The sequence below is a fragment of the Aplidium turbinatum genome, chromosome 11 (assembly GCF_918807975.1).
Source record: "Aplidium turbinatum chromosome 11, kaAplTurb1.1, whole genome shotgun sequence".
Taxonomy (NCBI): Eukaryota; Metazoa; Chordata; class Ascidiacea; order Aplousobranchia; family Polyclinidae; genus Aplidium; species Aplidium turbinatum.
In genome coordinates, this window is record NC_137482.1 from 18,844,170 (window position 1) to 18,866,629 (window position 22,460).

The 22,460-nt window shown below is 39.0% G+C and overlaps 1 protein-coding gene across 2 annotated transcripts; it reads right to left on the reverse strand.

Annotated features, from left to right (window-relative positions):
• Positions 1-1,056: 1,056 nt before the first annotated feature.
• LOC145779454 (bifunctional 3'-phosphoadenosine 5'-phosphosulfate synthase 1-like) lies at positions 1,057-18,298 on the reverse strand. 2 transcript variants are annotated; one of them, XM_082591048.1, is made up of 15 exons: positions 18,172-18,298; positions 13,542-13,653; positions 13,240-13,355; positions 12,917-13,036; positions 10,607-10,745; positions 8,601-8,719; positions 8,195-8,308; positions 7,678-7,857; positions 7,001-7,138; positions 6,514-6,602; positions 5,841-6,013; positions 5,081-5,223; positions 4,468-4,593; positions 3,879-4,015; positions 1,057-3,353 (listed from the first exon to the last, which is right to left on the reverse strand). In XM_082591048.1, the coding sequence occupies exons 2-15, from the start codon at positions 13,645-13,647 to the stop codon at positions 3,245-3,247; spliced, it is 1,809 nt and encodes a 602-aa protein (XP_082447174.1). In that variant the 5' UTR covers positions 13,648-13,653; positions 18,172-18,298; the 3' UTR covers positions 1,057-3,244. The 2 variants fall into 2 exon arrangements, with proteins under 2 accessions (XP_082447174.1, XP_082447173.1); XM_082591047.1 differs by lacking the exon at positions 10,607-10,745 and adding an exon at positions 11,915-12,053.
• Between the last annotated feature and the right edge of the window lie 4,162 nt (positions 18,299-22,460).

Here is a 22,460-nt window from a genome sequence, read left to right on the forward strand (position 1 = left end):
CTTTTTTCTTAGTTTGATTGGATCCCCATTTTCCAAAAAATGAGCTTTCTACATATTTTAGTTTTTTTTATAATTACCGTATAGACTTTTTTATGCAGCTTGTTTGAGGCAAAGTGGACATATGGATATCATCATCACTTACGCTCCTGGCTCAAGATCACGCGGCGCTGGTTCGACTTTCGGGATGTGCGCTTGAGCAACGCATTTCAGGACTGCTCTCCATTCAGCGGCACCTAGTGAATGGAATAACTTTTCGGCAACAACCCTTCAACAATAGGAAAACTTCACTCTGCCAATCTGGGTAACCGACTCTGCGTCAAGAGCCTCTGCAAGTATGCGAAACTACCAGGAATATCCTATCAAGGCTTTGTCAGTCCGAGGATAAAGATTCAAAACCAACCAACCAACCACTTGCAACACAGCAGTCTAAAAGAATGAGGAGATTGTTTGGCTGGAAAATTATTTTCAAACAGATATCTAGTTTGTTTTGGAAGCCTGAAACAGCAAAGATGCATTTGTCAAACACTGTTTGACAAAACGTTAGTTTTAATGGCGGCGAAAGCTTTCTTTAAAATAACGTTACTGGTCACCAAAACTGACTGTTTTCATTCATAGATATTCATTCTAACAAGTTTACAAAAAATTGCTTGATCTTGACAAATAATTAACAGAATAAACTTCCAGGCAAAGCGGTCATATAGCCTACAACGTCCGTTTTATCCAACGCCCGGAAAAAACGGACACCCAGGAAAAAATCGTTTTTTGTCAAAAAAATAAAAACACATTAAATCTCATACTCTGAGCAGTTGGTATTAAGTGACATGTTAACCCGAATATTCCACGTCCGCAGACGTTGAATCAATGTAAAAAAGGTGTTTTCATTTTTGATTGAAGGCGAGGTTAAAAAAAATTAGACAATGGAAAATTTGCTCTTGTAAATAACTCTCCTGCGCAAAACCTGGGGCTGATAAATTCTTGCAGCTATTGCTCAAGAAAATACTTCATTTCTAAAAAGTTTCTCAGTCCCAGCACAAAACCAAGTGTCAAGAATAAAAATGCACATAATATATCATCTTGTATTACCATTCGCAAGGCGACGTTTACAATTTCAATAAATATATACTGTCACTATGGTAATGCTAAGTTAACAAATTCACCATTTTTACATTGACTCGACGTTTGCACAAGTTGAAAAAACGTAAATTTGTCAGGCATTGGAGATTGGACTATATACACTACAGTTAGGAAGGAACTTTCCAGACAGCACAGTCCGTCATTTTGCATTGATTCAATGTAACAACGAAGGATTTTGTTGTCTGGGTCTTCCAAGAATTATTGCAAGAACAATACTAGTGGATCTTCCAAGAACAATACTAGTGGATTAATAAAAAATTATAAAAACATCATGGAATTCAGAGTAATACTTGAATTAAAAATTGCTTGTTCTCACACCAACATTGGGCCTCCCTGACAGCAAAATCTGTCTTTTTTACATTGATTAAACGTCTGCAGACGTTTAATCAACGTAAAAATGATGGATTGTGCTGTCTGAGCTAGGATGGAAGATTTGATGTCCGATGATGTCAAAATTAGGTTCGCTGAGATGACTGTTGCGGATAAATACCAAGTTGATTTCGTGCACCTAAGAAAATACGACGTATTTTGCGCACGTTTAAAATGTAAAAGAAAAATATCACTCTATCTAACTTATAAACTTTACTGCCGTAATTGCACTAAACGTACGTAATTAAAATTGCGATTGCTACTACGATCGATGATTGTATCCCAGTTAGTAAAATCATTTGTAGATGGAGTTATCGTCTGCAGACGGATTTTTATGTCTGGAATGTTCAATTGTTCATACGTAATGTGAGCACTGGTATTATAGCAGCACCGTGAAAGAACATGCAATACAGCCTTTCAACCTCCTGTTACCAAAAGCCTGCTAAGTTAAATTGAAATACGGCCAATTAAATTAGCCTTTTTCCATTAAAATGTTTGTAGACGTTGAATTAAAGTAAAAGAATTGATTTTGTTTGGATTTAAATTCTGGTGATGTGTATTCAATGCTCGATGTTCTTCCTTCAATAATTTGTTACAAGCAAAGGGTTAAAAGCAATAGAACCAAAACATAGATATAAACAGCCACCGTATTGCAATTGCATGTTTTCTCCTAGCTTATAAAATTCGTCTTTTTTGCATTGCTTCAAACGTCTAGCAACGCAAAAAGAACAAATTTTTCCAGCCGGAGTTGTACTATCAGGGATCGGTTTACACAACCCAGCAGCAAAACCCGTCATTTTTACATTGATTTAAAGTCTGCAGGCGTTAAATCAATGTAAAAATGACGCATTTTGCTGCTGGGTACAACAACAAAATTGCCTTGCGGCCTTTGCGGCCAAAACTTGCAAAAAAAACACAAGAGATGAAACCTGCAGCTTCTTGTTTTCCAGCTTAAACTCACTTGACTGAAGAAACATGACTATATAGAACGGTTGTTTGTACAATAAACGCCATATTCCTCCGCGTGTACAACAATATGCAAACTGCAGGTTCATCTTTAACACCGCGAGTGAACACCAGCATAAGTTAGTCAAAGTCAATCTTTGCAAAGAAATTTTTCTGGTTGCTAAAAACTCGAGACTGGAAACCAAGACTTTGACAAAAGTAGCGGAGTTTTAAACTAAAATAGACTTTCAAAACACTGCATATAAATACAAATATCACTTTTTTGTGGTGGAAGTGGTGGATTTTAAAATACTATAAAAATCTAAAACGAATATAATAAAGTGCGCTGCATTAATTCCTAATCCCGACAGCAAATCAGCCGTTTTTTAACATTGATTTAACATCTGCAGACGTTGAATAAATGTAAAAAAACGGCTGATTTGCTGTCTAGGAACTGTGATCGGATGGAATCGAGTGGATACGAAACACATTTTCCATCAACACAAAGATATCATACACAAGGCGTGGAACATGATGAAACTGCAAACGCATTGAAAAGTCACCTTTCTACTGAAACTGCTTGTTGTCTTTGCTTTCGAATATGCATTTTATAGTTGCTAATAAACATATTACAGCCCAAGAGTTAAAACTAGAACACTAACGAAAGAGCATTCCTTATGACAAACAAGTTAGCGATGTCAAATGGATAGCTGTACTAAAGCTGCCTACTGATTGTAAATCGGTTATAAAACTAAAAGCACAACTAGCTTTGAATAGAAAACAGCAGCGATTGACACTAGGTGGACTTTGGCAGAGACTGGTAGTACTCGACAAGTATCTGCCATGCTTTGGGAGCCATGAAACCTTCCGGCAAGTTATCTCCTTCTCTGGCTGTGCGTCTCATTCTGGGGAAAAAATAACCTGTGAAGTTTCTTAAAAATTATTCAAGCCAACGTAAATGCGTCCGAAGAAACTTGCAACAATTTTACCATTTTTTAAATAATTTTATGCGTTTTAGAAATCAAAACCGCCCCGACAGCTCAGTTGGTCAAGCGCCCAACTTTGTGCACGAAAAAACACAAGATCAATCAGCGCTGGTTCGACTCTCGGGGTGTCTGTTTGAGCAACGCGTTTTGTTTGAGCAAGGACTTCCTCCATTCAGCGGCACTTAATATATGGGGCAACTCACAGACAGCTGCACTTCAACAAACAGAAACTTCACTCTGTCAAACTCCGATGACCGGCCTGCGTCAGTGGTTCAAAGCCTCTACAAGTGTGCGAAACTGCCTGGATTAAGCTCTCAAAGAAGCTTTCTCAATTCATGGACAAAAATTCCTCACTCCTTCTTAAGAGCTCGCACACTAATTCCGGCCTCAATACCTTGGGTAATATGAAACGATTTAAGATGAGATGATGAAAAACTTGAATACCTTGTCCCAGAAATAAATTCAAAAATTTCGTGTTGATCTTTGTCGTAGAAATCCATCTTCTTTTTGATCTTATTGTAAGCAGCAACACGGAACGGGACGATCTCCAGCTGGCTCAAACCGGGAGCCATGGTTAACACCTGCACAGGAAATATTAACGTTATAAATAAGTCTTCATTATTTGCAGACCACTGTCCAGTGACTAAAGACTTTTATTAAGTGGGGAGGAGGGAAGACAAAGGTTTCAATTTTCGTCTTTACCTCCAAGCGTGTTATTATGTGTCTTGCCAAAAACACAGCCCCATGCTCTCGGTGGGTGTCGAACCGATGAATTTTAGCTTGATCAATTAACACTAATGTTTGGTAAGGTTTTAAGCGATTTTAAACAGAATAAAAATAGCGAAGAAAGTTGAAACTTGAAAAGATTAGCAGAAGGGTAAACTAAAACCTTCAGTCATTTTTTATATAAAAATCCCTTAAAGATCAGCATGGCACCATGGACTGGACGCGAAGGTCATTAATCAACAAACAAAACAGCAACTTTTTTAACAAGAGTAACGACATTGAACGTTTGAAAAAGAGCTTTCCATACTTTTCGTCCATGGGTGTGCTCATATAAATCCCTCTTCTCCTCCGGATGCGGCATTCCAGCTGGGTCGCGTCCGACGATGTAGAAGTTAGCTCCGGTGGCCATTCGTGCCTTGGCGTGCCATTGCACCTGTGTGGAGGGAACGTCGTTACAGGCTATTGTGGAGAGGCACATCGCATTACACCAATGGCAGCGTGATCACTTGCAACTCTGAACCAGGTGACTTTCTCAAGACAGGAAAGTTTCCATTTTACATCGTTATAACGTCTGGTGACGTTGAAACGACATAAAAATGGCAGCCTCGCTGTCTGGGTCCCTTCTTATGTAAGATTATGGAGACGGTTGTATGTCTTGATAACAATCGATGCAAATTTCAAACGATGGCAAACGACTTCCCTTGGAGTTTCGAAATATGGCTGTTGTTGTACTAAACTCCATCAAACACAATAATACTGGAACAGGCATTACAATTTAATCTTCAGTAAATAAACTAACTCACCAACTGAACAAGAAGCGTCGTTAGTATGATCTGCAATCAACTTGAAAAAATTCCTCGCCAATGGCGAGTTGAAATACTTGTTAAACAACTTCAAAAATGAAATTCTCAATAGCTGACCTCAGTAGGTCCAGCATACATCATAGGTGATGGGAAGATGGCCACCACGGTGGAACTGGGATCAAGGACTCCTTCATCCAGGACTGCTGAATGTTGTTTCATGCGAACATCAAGAGGAACATCATCAGACTTGGTCCATCCTCCTGCGAAGACACAAAAAGGCGTCAAAATTTCGTTCAGAAACGTGTCAGTTGCGTTGAAAGGAGACCAAAAACGAAAAATCACAGAACAAAGCTTTTTTACATCATGAAGGTCCCAGATAGCAAATCAACCGTTTTTTTACATTGATTCAACGTCCGCAGACGTTGAATCAATGTAAAAAAGGTTAAATTTTCGTATGAGGTATCACCATAAACTGACATCATGTGACTACCGAGTTGGTTCTATCTAACCTTGTACAAGACTTGATAAATGAGACCATCAATGACGTCATATCCTGTACGTACACAACTGCTTTTTTTGTGTGTGAAAATCTAAGCCATGAAAACAGCCGATTGTATAAACTTGGCTGCATTGTCAGGCCAGCTGCAGACATGCACTTCAGAACCAAAACAACTGTTAATGTACATTTATACCTTTCAAGCCTTTACCCCTTTTCCTCTTCAACTAGTAGATAGCTTATTATAGGCAGCTACATCGGCCTTTTTGGTCCAAGACAGTTGAATACCAAAAATTAAAGTCAAACTATTAACTTTAGCTAAGATGTAAGCTCAAGATCTTCTATCTACTTATTCAAAACGTCAAGTAACGCAAAGGCTACCTAGCGGGTGCAATAACAGCACCGGATTTTTGAAGCCTCGTTCAATGAGGGAGCGCCTTGTGTCTTGCATGAGCAGAGCATGCCCATTGTGAACTGGATTGCGAAGTTGAAACGCAAACACTGCGTCAGCTTGCATTGCTTTGAATTTTGCTTGCAATTCCAAAGGAGTGAGCCTGTAAAGCCGATGGATTTCGAGTTTAATAAGCGCTCGGCTAGTGTGGTCAGAATACTCGAAAATATACCAGAATGTCCCTTACACAATTTTTCTGTGGTAAAAATCTTTCATAACACTTCATTCAGGTGCTAGTAGCTATTGTAAGCTAAAGTATCGTAATCAAGAATCTGCACAACAAGCAGAATATCAACCCCATAAAGAATATTTACCCAAGGGGGAGGAGGTTCTGAAATAGATTATGCTCATTGATAAGTGTAAACTCATAACTTTTTTTTGCATATCGAAACAACCAGATCCAGGAAGCACAACTTTTAGAACGAATTCATTAGATCGAATTCATGACGCAACTGAGCTTCCAGCATCGCCATGTGGTTGGCTTTTCATCGTCACTACTTGGTTTCATCATAACTGTACATGCGTGACATTCCTGGGTTTAATAAGGGTAAGGTTTGAATTCAATGACTGCGAAGTGTGAAATTGTCATAACAAGAACCCAACCTATATTTGTCCAGTCCATCTCCCCAAATGATTCGTTCCAGAACTTCAATATCACCACCACACAACCAATCCCCACTCTCCATCACCATCTGAAAAGTATTGTGCTCGTTAGGGAAACACCCGCCCAACAACTGACATGACCACATCACATCAAGACTTAGTTGCTGCGATGACGAAGTAGCTTAAATCAGTGTTTTAGAACAAGATTGATCGCTCAACAGTGCAGTGTTCGTTTTTGTAAAATTGCACCGGTTTACATGGCTTTGAGCAATAAAATACACATCTGACGGATCCGACTGTCAGCATGAAGAGTTTCGCATGAAAATGACAGATTTTGAAAACACAGAGGCGGTTTTTAAAACACTTTTTTTAAGTTTGTGTATGACAAGAACAGACCCAATGATTCAGCAACTGAAAAATTGACACAAAAAGTGATAAAGCGGACTTTAAAATCACACTGACTGAAATGCAAACATCAGTCACATACCTTGATATAAGGGTGACCTTTGTTCGAGGTTCCCCACTGCCTTGAGCATCTTTCCTCTTTTCTGTGTTCATAGAATTCCGGCTTTTCCAAGATAGCTTTCACCTCATTGTTGTAAGTCAACGCGAAAGCATTGGCGGACTGAAAAATGACAAGTTTTAATAAAAATGAGTAGAAAGGACGTGTGAGTGACGCCCTAAACAACAAATCAACCGTTTTTTTTATTGATTCAACGTTCTCAGACGTAAAAAAACGGTTGATTTGCTGTCTGGGGCTGTGTAGTTACAAGATTTTTTTAAATCCAAACCGGCAATCACCCAGACAGCAAATCAATTGTTTTTTGCAGATATTGAATCAATGTAAAATAACGACTAATTTGCTGTGCAGCCATTCAGCGTTACGTTAAATCAACGTCGAAACAGCCTTTACTGTCTGGGACAACGTCAAGCTACAGTGTGCGTTTCGACGAGGTTAGATTTTGTGACTCATACGATACCGCGATTACGCAAGTGGAATGACCTTAACTGAATAACTGAAAACACAATTTCCTGAAACAACATGCAAAAAGTAAATACACTTAGCACTGTTTGAAGCCAGAAATTTGCTTTCTTTGCTTTGTTTAAAGGGCTGGAGACGTTAACTCGATGTAATATAACACTTTTTCTAACAACAATGTTTACCTGTAATCTCTCTTTATCCTCGCTGTGCACAGGCAGCACAATGGGAATGGATTGATTGATGGGCTCAGCGCTGAGCAAACTTCCAAAGTGTTGACATTGTAGAAATTCCTGCTCACGCATGAAGCCTCTCAATGGAGCGGCCCAGCCTTCTGAAAGAACCTGAAGCCACTGAAGGTCCAACTGCAACGAAAAGTATCTTTGACACACGAGGTAGAAACATGACATATTTGCCCTGTAGGGTATTGAACTTTGCACTATCGATTTAACTTGGAACTAAATGCCTTTGTAAAGTTAATTTATAGTCGTTTATGAGAATATAAACAAAGGATGGTTTGGAATTGTGGCAGATGAACCGCCTTATCTAAAATGCTAAAGTTACAACAAAATTGTGGCAAATCAAAATGACAAACTTAATGTAATAAATAACAGCATAAGCTCACGTGCTTCGTGTACATTATTGCTCTTGTTAAACACTGGAGCTAAGCAACTAGGTTGTACGAATTCCAATGAAACATACCTTTGTTATTTCCAATGAAGGCAGAGACTCGGCATACTGGCGTCGTTGCCCCACATCTCCAGAGGCAGTGAATAACTCCATGACTGGCAGGTTTGTTTCGTAGGGGATGATGTCCTATCAGAGAACGCAAGCGGTGATCGCAAAGTAGGAACATCACTTTTTGGATTGTATTGCTTAGTTTTATGCAAAACAACTTTTGGATCAATGAGATGATTACAAAACCAGATTTCTTAGTATGATCAGCTAACAAGACGATGTAAAAAAAAAAAAACGTTTGCGTGGACTGAAAATATCGACCTCGTGCCATAGACGGAACATCTAACACTCGAAGACGATCAATGCTGAGACAAAAACGTTCACATACTGTGGTAGCTTTGCATCTAAGTAAAACTCAAGAAAACATTACTTTTTTAACCAAGTCCTTGACCACGTTCATCATGCACTCAGTGACGGTCATTTCGGCGGTTTTGACGGTCACCTCCGGATCCTCTGGCGGCTCGTAAGGAGAATCGATCCCAGTGAAACCTGAGATAGCAACATTTTGTTAAGAAAGATACGGGGCAGGAATTCATCAGGAAATTTAGGTGTATCGAACAATAAAAATTAATGGTAAATGCGTTTAACGAGCGTGAGTACAGACGTAATTCGACTAAATATAGTTTTGGTGGAGAGATAACTTTGTTGAGCCATACGCAGATAAAATTAAGCAACAACACGGCATTTAGCATGATGGGCTATGATATAAATAGACTAAAAATTGCAAACGTTTTCGGCTGTGCAGAAAATTTATTCCTGTGCATATCTTCTTTCGTTTCATATGTGTACCGGTTGTCCAGATGCTTGCCAAAGGCTAACATGCTGTGTGTAGCCGAAAACGTTTGTAGTTTTCGGTTATGTCAAATGCCGTGTTGTTGCTTGGTTGTTTGTCCTATCCAGGCTTACACCCGGTGGTTGAAGATTTAGATTAAGTGGACGGGAAGGCAAGGAAGCCAATCTTCGTGTCCACCTTCAGGCATGCCTTTAAGTGTCCTGCCAAAGACACAGCCGCATGTTCTTGAGCGGTGTCGAACCGGCGCCCTTTCGATTGCCGTCCAAGGGTTCTCACCACTCGGCTACGTTGCTTGGTCTTATCTGCTTATGGTTCAACTTGACTAACAACACTAAAAACTGAAACTTTAAACAATTTGTCGCAGCTAAAAACGGTCATCGCATAGGTGTTGTTCAAATAGAATAATAACATCATATATGTATTGTTATATTCTATTAAAAAAAAAGCTTCAGGTAATGTGCTTTGAAGTGAAACAAATATAGGCCTAACACATATGAAGCTAAAGAACATGTTAAAACAAACTTATTTTTTTTCTCATTGATAAAAAAGTTCTAAATTGGATGCCTAGTGAACAGACAATCACATTTACATTTATTACATTTTTACAGCTTCTTGGTAAGTAGGCTATTCATATAACATATATATTAAAAGAATAAGTTCATCATTTTGACATTGAGTCGATGTCAAAAATGATGTTTTTCGTAGACACATGCAATGGTGCAGTGAATTCGGGAATAGAGTGAATTTGATGCAGTTTCAGACGACATCTTACTTGGCGAAAGTTACTTTTTAACATTGCATTCACGTGTCCGAACGTTGAAGCGATGTAAAAATGCAACTTTCCTATCTTGGAAATACAAAGCACAAGATACAAACAACACAGCGTTAGTGCAAGCGTGAACACTGAACAGTGAACAGTGAACAGGTGCTATCATAGTTGTTTCCGAGTAGCAAAATTGGTCTTGTTTCATTGATTCAACATTGGCTCGCCTTGAATCAACGTCAAAAGAATCGATTTTGCTACTTGAGATTACCAGCCAACAACATGCTAAAGACTCCTAAGTTGCAAAGCTGCAACCTTCAAGCAGTGAAACTTTGTAACCAATTGCTTCCTGACGTAACAAAACATTTCACATCCATTTAACCTTTCCAATTGCACAAAATCCCGCATTTTAACATTGTTTTATCGCTGTACCGGTATTGGAAAACTTAAAAAAAAAGAGAAATTTGAACCTAAACATTGTGGCAGGTGTTTACACAGAGTTAACCGGTGAAACAATTCGACGTAAAAAATCGTTCCAAATTGATGTAAATAAGTGTGTTAACTGCTACTACGGCTGTTCTAAACACAACTGCAAATTTGCAAACATTTAGTTTTCTTTCAATACAAAATTGTTACATATTGCAAACCTTTTCTTCGTTTCGAACAAAAAACACATTTCGTTTCACTGTACTTTCTAAACGAAACAGCTTTCCAACTGTTCGGCAGAAAACTGTTTCGAAGTGTAAAATGTCTTAATTCCGCTTCGAATAAAACTTTTTGAAATTTTTTTTTGTTTAGAACAGCCCTAGCATCTATCTACCTTTGATGATGCCCTGTCGGGCCTTTTTGTAAAGGCCTTTCACGTCCCGACGTTCGCATAGTGAGATGGGTGTGTCGACAAACACTTCAACAAACGGAAGCTGATTGGACTCGTGCGCCTGACGTGCGCCGTCTCTGTCCTAGTGAAAACTTAGTTACGTGAGATTGTAGATTGTCATTGAACACTAAGAGTGACGACAAATCAGAAGCGAGGGGAAGCAATTAGCGGGAAACTCGTGATCGCCATGTCGCAACAACAAAACCAGCATATGTCCTTCTTAAATTAATGAATTAGAATTGGTAAAAATGGTCAGGATTGGATGGTTGAAAAATGTGCCTTGGCTGCTCGCACATCAATGATGATGAATTTGAAGCTTTGATTAGAATTCGTTAAAACAGGGGTCTTAACCAGGGGTGCACGACTGCACGTATCACCAAGGGGTGCGGGAATGCTGAATCATTAAGTTTAGTCATAAAATGATATGAAAAGCTATGCTTGTTTACCAGGCATGGTACCAACATTCTGAATAGTAGGTGAGTATTTTTTCACTCATTCTAGGTGGGGAGCGAGAACTGGTGTCAAAGGTAATACCAATACTGTTAAGAACCACTGTGTTAAACGACAGCACCAAAGCTCCACAAATCTCGATTCTCGAATAGGCAAGTTTGTTACAGTAGCTTGTTAGCGTGCAGGAGCAAGAGCATGCATTTACAAAGCCAACGTTAATGCCGTGCAAACCAAGCAATAAATGGAACACGCAAGCAGCATCCATGCATAGTGAAAAAGGTCAGTTGAGTGGTCTGGAAGCAACTGTATCAAAAACTGGACAATGGGTAAGCTCTTTGAAAACACGATCAAGTTTTATGGCTGAGAGTGGTGCATTTCAGCAAGTCGCTTCAAGACGTGAAGTACAATTCGGCGACTAAATTACACTTGAGTTACACAGCTTCCATCTCCAGAAGAAACTAGGTCGGTGGGTGACCAACAATGTTTGTGGTTCAAACACTGGTAATACAGTACAAGTGAAATTGCAAAGATTAAGTTAAAAAGTGTTTAAAAACATTGCAACAATCGTTTCGCAATTACAGTAGCTGGAGTGCAGCATGCAAACATCAAGGATTGCCGGCTATACGTATACAGACCACCTCATGGTATGGAAGGCCTAGTTTCTATCGATGACGACACCAGGCAGTGGCTAACCAACGGATGCCCTGACATATAGCAACAACACGAGAGAAAAAGCATGCAAAGCAGCTGACAAGTCTTCAAGAAATTTCATGCGAGAAATTTTATTGTCACTTTGCTTACCCTTTATCTCTCCACTTCTGGCTTTTTTATATAAGCCTTTGACATCGCGCTTTTCGCAAACGCCTAGTGGAGTGTCCACAAAAACTTCCACAAATGGAAGATTAGACGTTTTGTGCACTTGACGAGCACTCAGTCGATCCTAACCACCCAATCACATAAATTAAAAACAGTAAATTTTACAATCGTATAGCGCTTCTTGATGTTGTTCTATGATTGCAGCAATAATCATTGGTTCAATTTTATCAAACTGGACAGAACGATTGAGCAAATGCAACCAAGACAATAATTACACTGATTGAGCCCTTTAGGGAAATCATATTGCAAGTTTTAGTCAAAGAATGCGACCACACAGGAAGCCTGGCTCAACACAGCATTCCACTGATGCAATTTAAGCTGAACTATCACAAGATGTATAAAGTGACAATCTGCTTTTATTCCGACGCTTCGTCAATCAGACAAGCCTGATTTCTTCAGGGGACAAGTATTAAAAGCATATTGTCACTTTATACATCGTGTGATAGTTCAGCTGAATTTGCACCAGTAGAACGCGTCATGTTATTTAACTAAATGCCTGGACCTGTTGAACAGCCTCATTCAATTTTCAATAATAACAGCAGTATGTAAATGACATTCGACTTATAAACCATTGAGGTAATGATCAAATGTGATTTAAGAAGTCAATGAAAACATTAAAAATTAGTCAGATTGCAATGAAAGCTGGATGCTGAAATGCTTTTAAGGTGATTTAATTAAATTTAGCGATGTACAAGAATTTTCAAAAAACATTTGAAGAAAAGATATTAAAATGTGAAGGTAATCACAACACAGCTGATGAACTATTTTTGCTCACATGACTTTGCTATTGTAAATTCTAGTCCTTTTATGCAAGTATTAAGTCAAGTCAAGGTTATTACTTTTGCTTAGGTTAGGATATAATGTGACAATAAAAAGTTGACTTGCACGAAGAAGTGAGTAACTTTGCAGCAAAATTCTTGGCGTTACCTTCCTGTATGGAGAAATGAAAGAGACAAGACAAACGACTCCAGCGTCTGCGAATAGTTTTGCAACTTCTCCTATTCTACGGATATTTTCTTCACGGTCTGTGGGGGCAAACCCTAAATCCTGGAAGAAGAAATTTTACATAATTTTGCCTTTTACGTTAAAATTTAATTTTACATTGAATGGACAACAACAAGCGTAAGTTTTAAGCACAAATTCTGCCTCGAATTGTATACAGACCCAAGAGAACAAAAGTTGTATTTTTGCATTGTTTCAACGTCGACGTTGGCAAAGCAAAACGCTACATTTGTAAGTTAATGACTCACTTTATTTAATCCATGTCTAATGTTATCCCCGTCCAAACTGTATGCAGGTATGCCTTTCGAACATAGATACTCTTCTAATTTCATGGCAACCGTCGTTTTCCCCGCGCCAGATAAGCCTGAAGTGTGACAAAAGTATCTCGTCAAAGTAAAAACTGAGGTCATTTCATTTAATCATGTTTTGTTATACAATAATTGCCCCAAAATAATTAATCGAAGCACAATTGGAGGCGTTAACAACCATTTTGAAATTATCTTGAAAAATTCTTTCAACTTGGTATCGAGCAATACATGATTGTTCTTACCTGTGAACCAGACAGTGCATCCCCGAAATCCTCCCTTTTTTCCCATAACCTGTCCCCTCTCATCTCGAGACACCCGATGTTGCTGATACACGATGTTCGAAGCCATTGGTTTCTGAAAGAACAAAGTATTTGTAAACAGCTGCTACACTGTGGTTTGCACAAATTCCAATCCGGTTTCAAGGAGCAATCTCCATTTCTATAAGACATATCCGACGCTGCCACCACACAAAATCACAAACACAGGAATATTTTGGCTTCTTTTTTTAATTTTCTAATGCAGTACAATGCCACAATTGATGCAATAAAAAGAACACATCCATAACCAAAGCACAACCATTTGTATCAAATGAATGTTTAAATGCAACAATTAATATCACTGAATTTTAGTTTCGAGGTTTGAAGTGTAGACTGTGTAGTGTGTGTGTAATTGTATACAAACAGGCAAACAATTCTAACAGACAGCCGCAACAGCTGAGAAGCTGCGTTGATATGATGCATCTTGCACAACAATAGTTACAACTTCTGACAGGTTTGCAATACACAAGCAAAACCTAAATATCAGGGATAACTTGACACTACGGGATGCGAAACTCGAAATCTGCCCATCCATTGGCGTCCAACTGAAGGGCTAACTATGTTGTCTACATCGTATTGCACAATGCCGTGTTACTGCATGAGAATGTGTTTTGCACTGGCTGTTTTCACTTGATCGTTTCATTAAAGTGGTATTTGTTATGTTTTTGACAAAAACATTAATATTTCATAAGTTTATTGCCTATTATACAAAAAATTTACACGGAGAACGGACAAAGTAAGTTAAACAACGACCATTGCAGTATTGTGCATTACCTTGGCGAGCATGTACACAAAACAAAAATAATGCAAATCAATATCATTGGACAATTATTAGATATTATAACTACCAACTGTAACCACAATCAAGTGGTGACATAAATTCAAATATTCGCAGTTGGTTGGGTGAAAGGTTTGGTTGGGTGAAATTCAGAGAGTGTCGAGAGTTGTTATGTGGTAGAAGATTTCCGTTGAAAATGAGAGGAAGAATTTATACTAGTTGTGTGAGATCTGCAATGCTGTACGGAAGTGAGACATGGTGCTTACGGGAAAACGAATTGGCGATTTTAAGAAGAACTGAGAGAGCGATGGTGAGAGCAATGTGTGGTGTAAAGCTGATGGACAAAAGGAATACCGAAGAACTTATGAGCTTGCTTGGGTTGAATGAGAGTGTTGATAAGTTGGCAAAAGCGAATGGAGTGAGGTGGTATGGGCATGTTTTGAGAAGGGATGAAGATGATGTTTTGAGAAGAGCGCTGGAGTTGCGAGTGGAGGGTCGGAGAAAACAAGGAAGACCAAAGAAAACATGGAAAAAGCAAGTTGAGGAAGAAAGCAGCAAGGTGGGCTTGACAAGAGAGGACGCGTTAGACAGATCGATGTGGAGGCAGGGTGTGAAGACGATTGCGGCACTTGGAGGTGAATCCGGCCACCCTCGGTAACGGGGACATCACCGGATAAAAACTGGACTACTACTACTACTACTACTACTTGCATGAACTAGTCTACCACTCATAAGCTTGCGAACTGTTCGAGCCATCTTCGCGCCTGGGATCGTTCAAACGTTTATTCTATGAAAATGTTCACCTTACCAAACACACGCTCTGCTTTTGTTCGAGCTGTTAAAAATACCGCAGATGCGTCATTCGGTTTGCAGGCTGATGAAGCTTGTCCCATAGGCCACTATAACTTTGAATTGATAGTAAAAACTTCGTATTGTTTCGCCAAAAATGAACTAAAACATTTGAACGTTCCCAGGCGCGAGAAACCCGCGAAGATGGCTCGAACAGTTCGCAAGCATACTCAAGAGTGCGAATCTTTAAATTTATGTCATCACTTGATTGTGGTTACAGTTTGTAGTTATAATATCTAACAATTATTGTCCAATGATATTTATGTGCATTATTTTTGTTTTGTGTACATGCTAGCCAAGTTAATGCACAATACGACAATAGTCATTGCTTTTTTATTTTGTCCGTTCTCCGTGTAAATTTTTTGTGTAATAGGTAATAAACTTAAGAAATATTAATACTTTTGTCAAAAACATAACAAATGCCACTTTAATGAAACGATCAAGTGAAAACAGCCAGTACAAAACACATTCTCATGCAGTAACACGGCATTGTGCAATACAATGTAGACAGCATAATTAGCTCTTCAGTTGGACGGGCAGATTTCGAGTTTCGCATCCCGTAGTGTCAAGATAACCCTGCCTAAATATACATAACTGCGAGAAGCCAGATTTAGCCTACACTTCGAGTTTGCCAAACGTTTCTAATTAGTAAGAGTTCCATGCAGACGTGTCCATTAAGATTAAAAAGCAACAAGTGTGTTAGTGGCAGCTTCATATTTATTTTGTTAAGTGGAAAAAATTGAAATTACTAACGTATTAAAAAAACAAAAAAAATAATTAGTTTTAATGAGAAATAACCACGTCTCATCCTTATTTTGTTAAATGCATAAAAACAGTTACTTTATTTTTGTTTGTGTATAAAAAATGAAAATGCTTTCGTGACAAATATAATCATTACCGAATTCAATTAATTTTATTAAGAAATAATCAAATCTCGCGTCATTCGAGCCTTGCAGCCAGGGGATTGAGTCGCGTTAGCGTCATTCGGATCGCGGCATAAAGTCCTAGACCGGTGCTGCGACCAGGGGCGCCGGAACGATTTTTGACTGGGGGGGCAGGATTACGAAAAAAGGGCACTTTTGTTTACTAAAAGGCCAATTTTTTTCAAGTTTTAAGATAAGATATAGCGATAATGCTAATCTATCAGCTCACTATGTATTGAGTAATGATAGCCTACAAGTGTCCCGTATACAAAGAAGGGCATCATGCTATGTTATAACGATGTAACCTACTGTCAAGCCTTAAAGCAGCCGGCGGCCATGACCGCTAAGTAGTGCTTGAATGACCGCCGGTGCTACCTCCTCAATCGGCCAAGTTTGGCCGCCGGTCTCTTCTAGCCAATTATCTAATTTCGCAATAGAATGATCGTGGATTAACTGTCGAAAATATGTCGAAAATAACTGTCGAAAATATCAAAGAGTGACGCAGAATTAGGTCAGCGCGTCATAATCGCCACTGTTGCATTGTGCGGGAATATTTGTTATTGATGGAATATATCCATCTGCGATCATCAGCGCTGTAAGTCTTGTTTGTAATTCCCGACGTTTATTTTAACATAGTGTTAATCCGAAGTGCTAATTTACATCGGCAATATTGTCGTTTTTATGTCGATTCGATGTTGTCGGACATTGAATCGTTGTTAAAAAGGAGAACTAGGTTAGTTGACATGTGAGGGGAAAACATTTTTTAATCATATTTTGCAAAAACTATGCTTCTTTTAGTAATGTCCTTCGCATCATTGAAATACTTATTACCTTGCCGTCATCGTCAACACATGTCGAACGTTGTTTTTCGTTGCTAAAAAGAATTCTAGGGGAGTGGCGAACTTCTTTAAAATCAGCTACATTGGAGACACTCGTGCGAGTGTCGTTAGATGGTCCCGCAGTACTGGATTACAATCCCGATAAAGCAGTTATTGCGTGGTGCAACGATTCTATTGTAGGACGTCGCCCAGGCCCAGACTTCAACAACGCTAAGTGATCATTTTAGCATTGTTGCAAGTTTAATTCTATTTACTTGTGCTATCGTTATTTTTATTTTGTATTTTGGCCTCCAAGCACGCAGATTTGGCCGCCGAGAAGGAGCTCCAGGTAGGCCACGATGGCTGCCAAAAACGAGTTTTAAGGCCTGTACTGTGTTGCAAAATTTTGTGCCGTAAATATTATTTTGAGGCAAAAATGAAAGATTATAATTAGGCTAAAAGCGAATGGCAGAAATTGTTATATTGCAAAATGTGCAGTAGCTTACATGACTTTAAAAGGGCACCATTGCCCCCCCTGCCCCTCCATCTGCAGAAAAATTGAGGGCAGGGGGGCGGCCTGCCCCCCGCTTCCGGCGCCCCTGACTGCGACTAACGAAAAGACAAACAGAGTAGGCTATGATTGATTGAATCTTTATCCTCCGACTGGGAAAGCTTCTTGCAGAGCTTAATCCTGGCAGTTTCGCATACTTGTAGAATGTAGAGGCTTTGAACCACTAACGCAGACCCGGTCACTTAGATTGACAAAGTGAAGTATCCGATGGTTGAAGTTTTGTTGCCGAGGAATTATTCCATCTATTGGATGCTGCTGAATGGAGAGCAGTCCTTAACGTGCGTTGCTCAAGTGCACACTCCGAGAATCCAACCAGCGCCGCTTGATCTTGAAGCTTCTTCGTTCCAGAAGTCACACGCTATAACTGAGCTATCGGAACAGACTGCGCATGAGAGTACTGATATAAAGAAAAGTAGTCACTGAAAGATCGCAAAAGTCCAGTTTTATTCAAATCATATCGAATAGGAAATTGTATGCTGTGTTGGTAGGCTACACATAGTTCTAGCGATGTTAAAATGAACTTCTCCTGGTTATAGCCAACATCATGCGCAGTTAACCAGCATATTGTTGAATAAATGTCATCAAATTAAAAATAAAAAATTGCAACGACACTTACCGTTTTAGTAGCTCTTTTGCTGGAAAAACAATCCAGAGAATTTTTATTTGCCTAGTTAATTTATCTAGAAATGTAAAACAGCACCGGTAACTACAGTTTTTTTCTAATGAAAGTTGTTCTCTGTGGGGGTAAATTGTTGAGCTTGAAGTTACAAAACACGAAAATGTCGTGACTTGCAAATAAGATCAAGAAAATGCCAGCATTTGATGAATACAAAATAGCAGTACCATCGTCTAGCATTCTAGCTTGATGTTGCAAAATGCAAAGGCTACACAATATGTCAATATGATCGCACCTGATTGCACAGCCAAAGAAAAAAGGACTCACAGGTCTAAGACAGCAAGAGACTCAAACGATCGAAAAGGCCTGTGATAATAATAATTGAGAAGACGATAGCTGAGTTTACTTTGGTGCACAGTGAAATCACAAACTATCATTTAGATATATTGTTATTGTGCAGCACAACCAAACAATGGGGCTGTTATAGTCCTGCAAATCTTACAGACTTACCACACAACGGATAAAATTAAAGAATGAAACAAACAGGTTAATGTACTTAACTTTTCAAGTTTACCTGACAGCCTTAAACAAATTATCTCTTCAAAAACAGCGCATCCTCTCGAACTTCAAAAGACTGGACACATCCACTAAAGCAACACATATAACTGCCAAACTGTGTTAGTGATTGCCGTGGCAACCAGCTTTCAAGCTATCAGGGCACCATCCGTGTTATTTGACCTTTTATTGAGTGATATGACTAAATTCGTCACAGAGAAAACCCTATAAATGCAACAGCACATTGCCAGAGATATCACCAAGATAGCAAAATTGGAAAAAGGAGCGATTTTGCGAGCAGGGCGTATGCAAAAATACTCGCCGAGAAAGCAACGTTAATATTGCGCAACCGACGGTCCAGTAGTTACGCACAACCGGTTGACCGACTTCAACCGCAAGCGAGTATAGAAGCGTTGTTTGCAAGACCTTTTTTATTCTTATTTCTAGGTTAGATGACTGTACCAAATTTAAACATTGGCTAAACCTCATTTCACAACAGCACACTTCATAAAGTAATAAAAAAGCAGTGTTACTCCACATCTAAAGTACTGTACTGATTTTGAAACAGTAAATACGTCATCGTGACATAACAATTCATTTTGGTTGAGTGAACTAAAGACACATTTAAACATATTGATTCAATAAACTGGCGTGGTGTTTTTCTTCTCAGAAACTAACTTTACTTTACATCGTTTTTACGTTTGTGATCTGCTCAATTAACCCAATTAGGGAATCTAAATAGCCTATGGCTTGCAATTACTTCCCAGTTAATATCTACGCATGGGAAGATAAGCGACTGAAACGGGCACTGCTCTAACTGAATGTTATTCAGTGACATCAGCCTGAGAGTATGTTGTATGAGATTCTAGTTCTACGACTACATTTTTCAAATTGACACACTTCCGTAGTGTACCACTTCCAGTGACGCACTTCATTCGCCCAATGTAAGAAAAAAATTGCTCAAGTCTATGAAACCAGGCCCCTGTTTCAGCACACCGCTCTAATTTAGCATTTACACATGGCTATTTAGCTCAGTTTTTAAATACTGTTTATGCGAGAAAAAGGCAACTGCTAGTCGACTGTGACTTCCACGTCACTAAATCTTGAGTGGAAAGAAAACCGGTTCCACAAAATGCTGCCACTTTGCTTGCTGGCAATTTTAGAAAATCATTTTAGACTTCGCATTCTGTCCAGATTCAAAAATGGAAAGAGCGTTTTATGGTGTAGATTTGATGGTTGCAACCACCACATTATCAAGTTTTTACTGGACGAACAGATGGGATAAGCATCCAATAAACGGAGCACGGAAGTTTCCTTAGGCTATCTAGTTTTATGCCAAAAGACTTGGATTGAGTAAACTAAAAAGCAAAATTTTTGAAACAACCATTTACTGAAGCAATCACTGCCAGTGAAAATTTTGCAATCTTTCTGATAAAATGATTGCAAGGTTTTTACTACTTCACTCACTTAACCTGATGATGTTATTTGTGCCATAAAATCGGTGTCCGTTCGGTATTTAGACTACAACTTTCTTGACAAAGTTTTCATTTTTGTCATGCCACCATATTTCCTACCGGTACAAACCCTCGAAGAACCAGTTAACAAAAGTTGTTGCCCTGCTAGCAATACAACCCTTTGTTTTCACATTGATTCAACGTCTGCAGACGTGAATCAATGTGATAAAAAGACTGAATTATTGGTTGGAAGCGCTTTTATGTTCTGATTTACAAGATGACGTTTTAACTCTACGGAGTGCCATAACCAAACGAACGACTGAAATTAGTTACTGAAGTTAAGAACATATCCTCCCTTTGCAATCAGGCGTTACCGTGACGTGAAAAAGGGTTTCTATGTAAACACAGCATGACTGGTTATCAATGGATAGAGAATAGTTGAAGATTAACCAACCTACGCTAGCCGGACGTGCGGGCAAAAAGTGGTGCTCAAGTTAAACTAATGCATTCGATTTTTTTCTTCTTGCTGTAGGAATTTGTGGCTAATCTAAACTACCTTTTCTATCTGTATCTTATTTTGCTTCAGCCATATTGATCTCAAAGCTTAACAACTTTTTCTTCACCTAATATACAAAAACTCGCAAAAAAAGAACTTTGGGGAAAACCAACACCCGAAACATTGCCAACAACACTCTCATCTAGCTTGGACAACCTATGAATGAATGAATCTAAAAAATCTTTCTGGATAATATTCATCCTGAACAAATGCTGGTCAATTAATGAACTTGTTGTTGAAGTCGTTTTATCATAGGCTTGTATTCTGATACTATGACGACTAAAACCATTCCTTATTCCATTCGGCTAAGACTACCTGATCATCTAAATTCTAAAGTGCCATTTTCAGCCATGTTGATTTCTGCAACCGCGGTCACGATACAATGCAAGCGTTATTTTCTAGTGCGTATGAAATAATAAGAATCCACTCTGTAATAGCTCACGTCTTATCTCTTTATTGATGGCTGAAATTACTTCTGAATTCCTCTTACTTTAAATTAGAGTGGCTACAGCAGTCAACACCGTGAGGCGGGAATCGTCTAAAAATCAGTCTGCTGCTACTTTTCTACCGCAATCATCTGCCGTCATAGTAAATGTTAGGCTAAACCTGATGCGACGTTGCAAGCGTGAGATAGCTTTGTACGCATACATCATGGTTAAATTGTTGTGACTGGTTACAAAAAAAAAACTGAACCAAATGGAAAAATTAAAAGTTTGTAGGTTTAGAAGGGGATAGCCTCTGCTGATCAAGCTTCATACAACACAATACTAAATTTAATGTATCTCACGCCGACTTTAGGAAAATAGTGTAGCCTACCAAGAGGACTAAAAAGAAGAGTGGCAATTAATTAAACAACGCTGCTGGACGTCAATACAGCGTATAAAAAATAATCCAGCCAGTAAATCATGCCCTTTTTTCGTTGATTCAATGTCTACAGACGTTGAACCAAAAAAAAAAAAAACTGCTTTGTGGGTTGGAAAAAACTTTGGATTAAGTAAACTGACATACAGACATTTCCACTGGGAACTAAATACAGCGACTATGCCGTGATTTCGTGATGCTGTGACACCTTGAACCACATCAACTTTAAGTAAAGATCTTTCTTTCCACAATGTTGGCTCTTTCTTTCCACAAAGATAAGAGTTAAACTGACTGGTAAAGCGGCGGTCGATTACTCAAGTGGCAAGAATACGGTGCGATACTGATGAGCCCAGCCTCATGGGCGAAACACGTGTCTATCGCTGTCTATTCGATGCTACAATCGGCTGCCAAAATAATTTAAGTAAAGATTTAACGCTTTTTCGAAACTGATATAACAAAACCTGTATTTACAGCGGCATTTATAGCAGCTCGATGTTACATATTTCCAGTAACTGAAATGGCGTTTATGAGAAATTTATATAGGGTCGGCTGGTTTTGCTTAATCATGGGATCGAAGTGCAATGGCAGCAAACAAATGCAGCAAAGATATCGTGCATATGGCTAAGTCAAATGTGCATTGTCATAACAGGATTTGCTCGAGAGTCGCGCTGAGCAAACAGTAAACTCATTGCAAGGTGCGCCAGACTTTACGATTTGCCGCGTCATCGGTGACATGCGATCTTCTTATCGATTTGAATACTCAATTATCAGACAGAAAAAGTGCTGTTCAGAATAGGAGAATGGGCCAAACTCAGGGAGGCCATCAACAAGCACAATCAAGACGGTGGTTGTGAAGATTTATT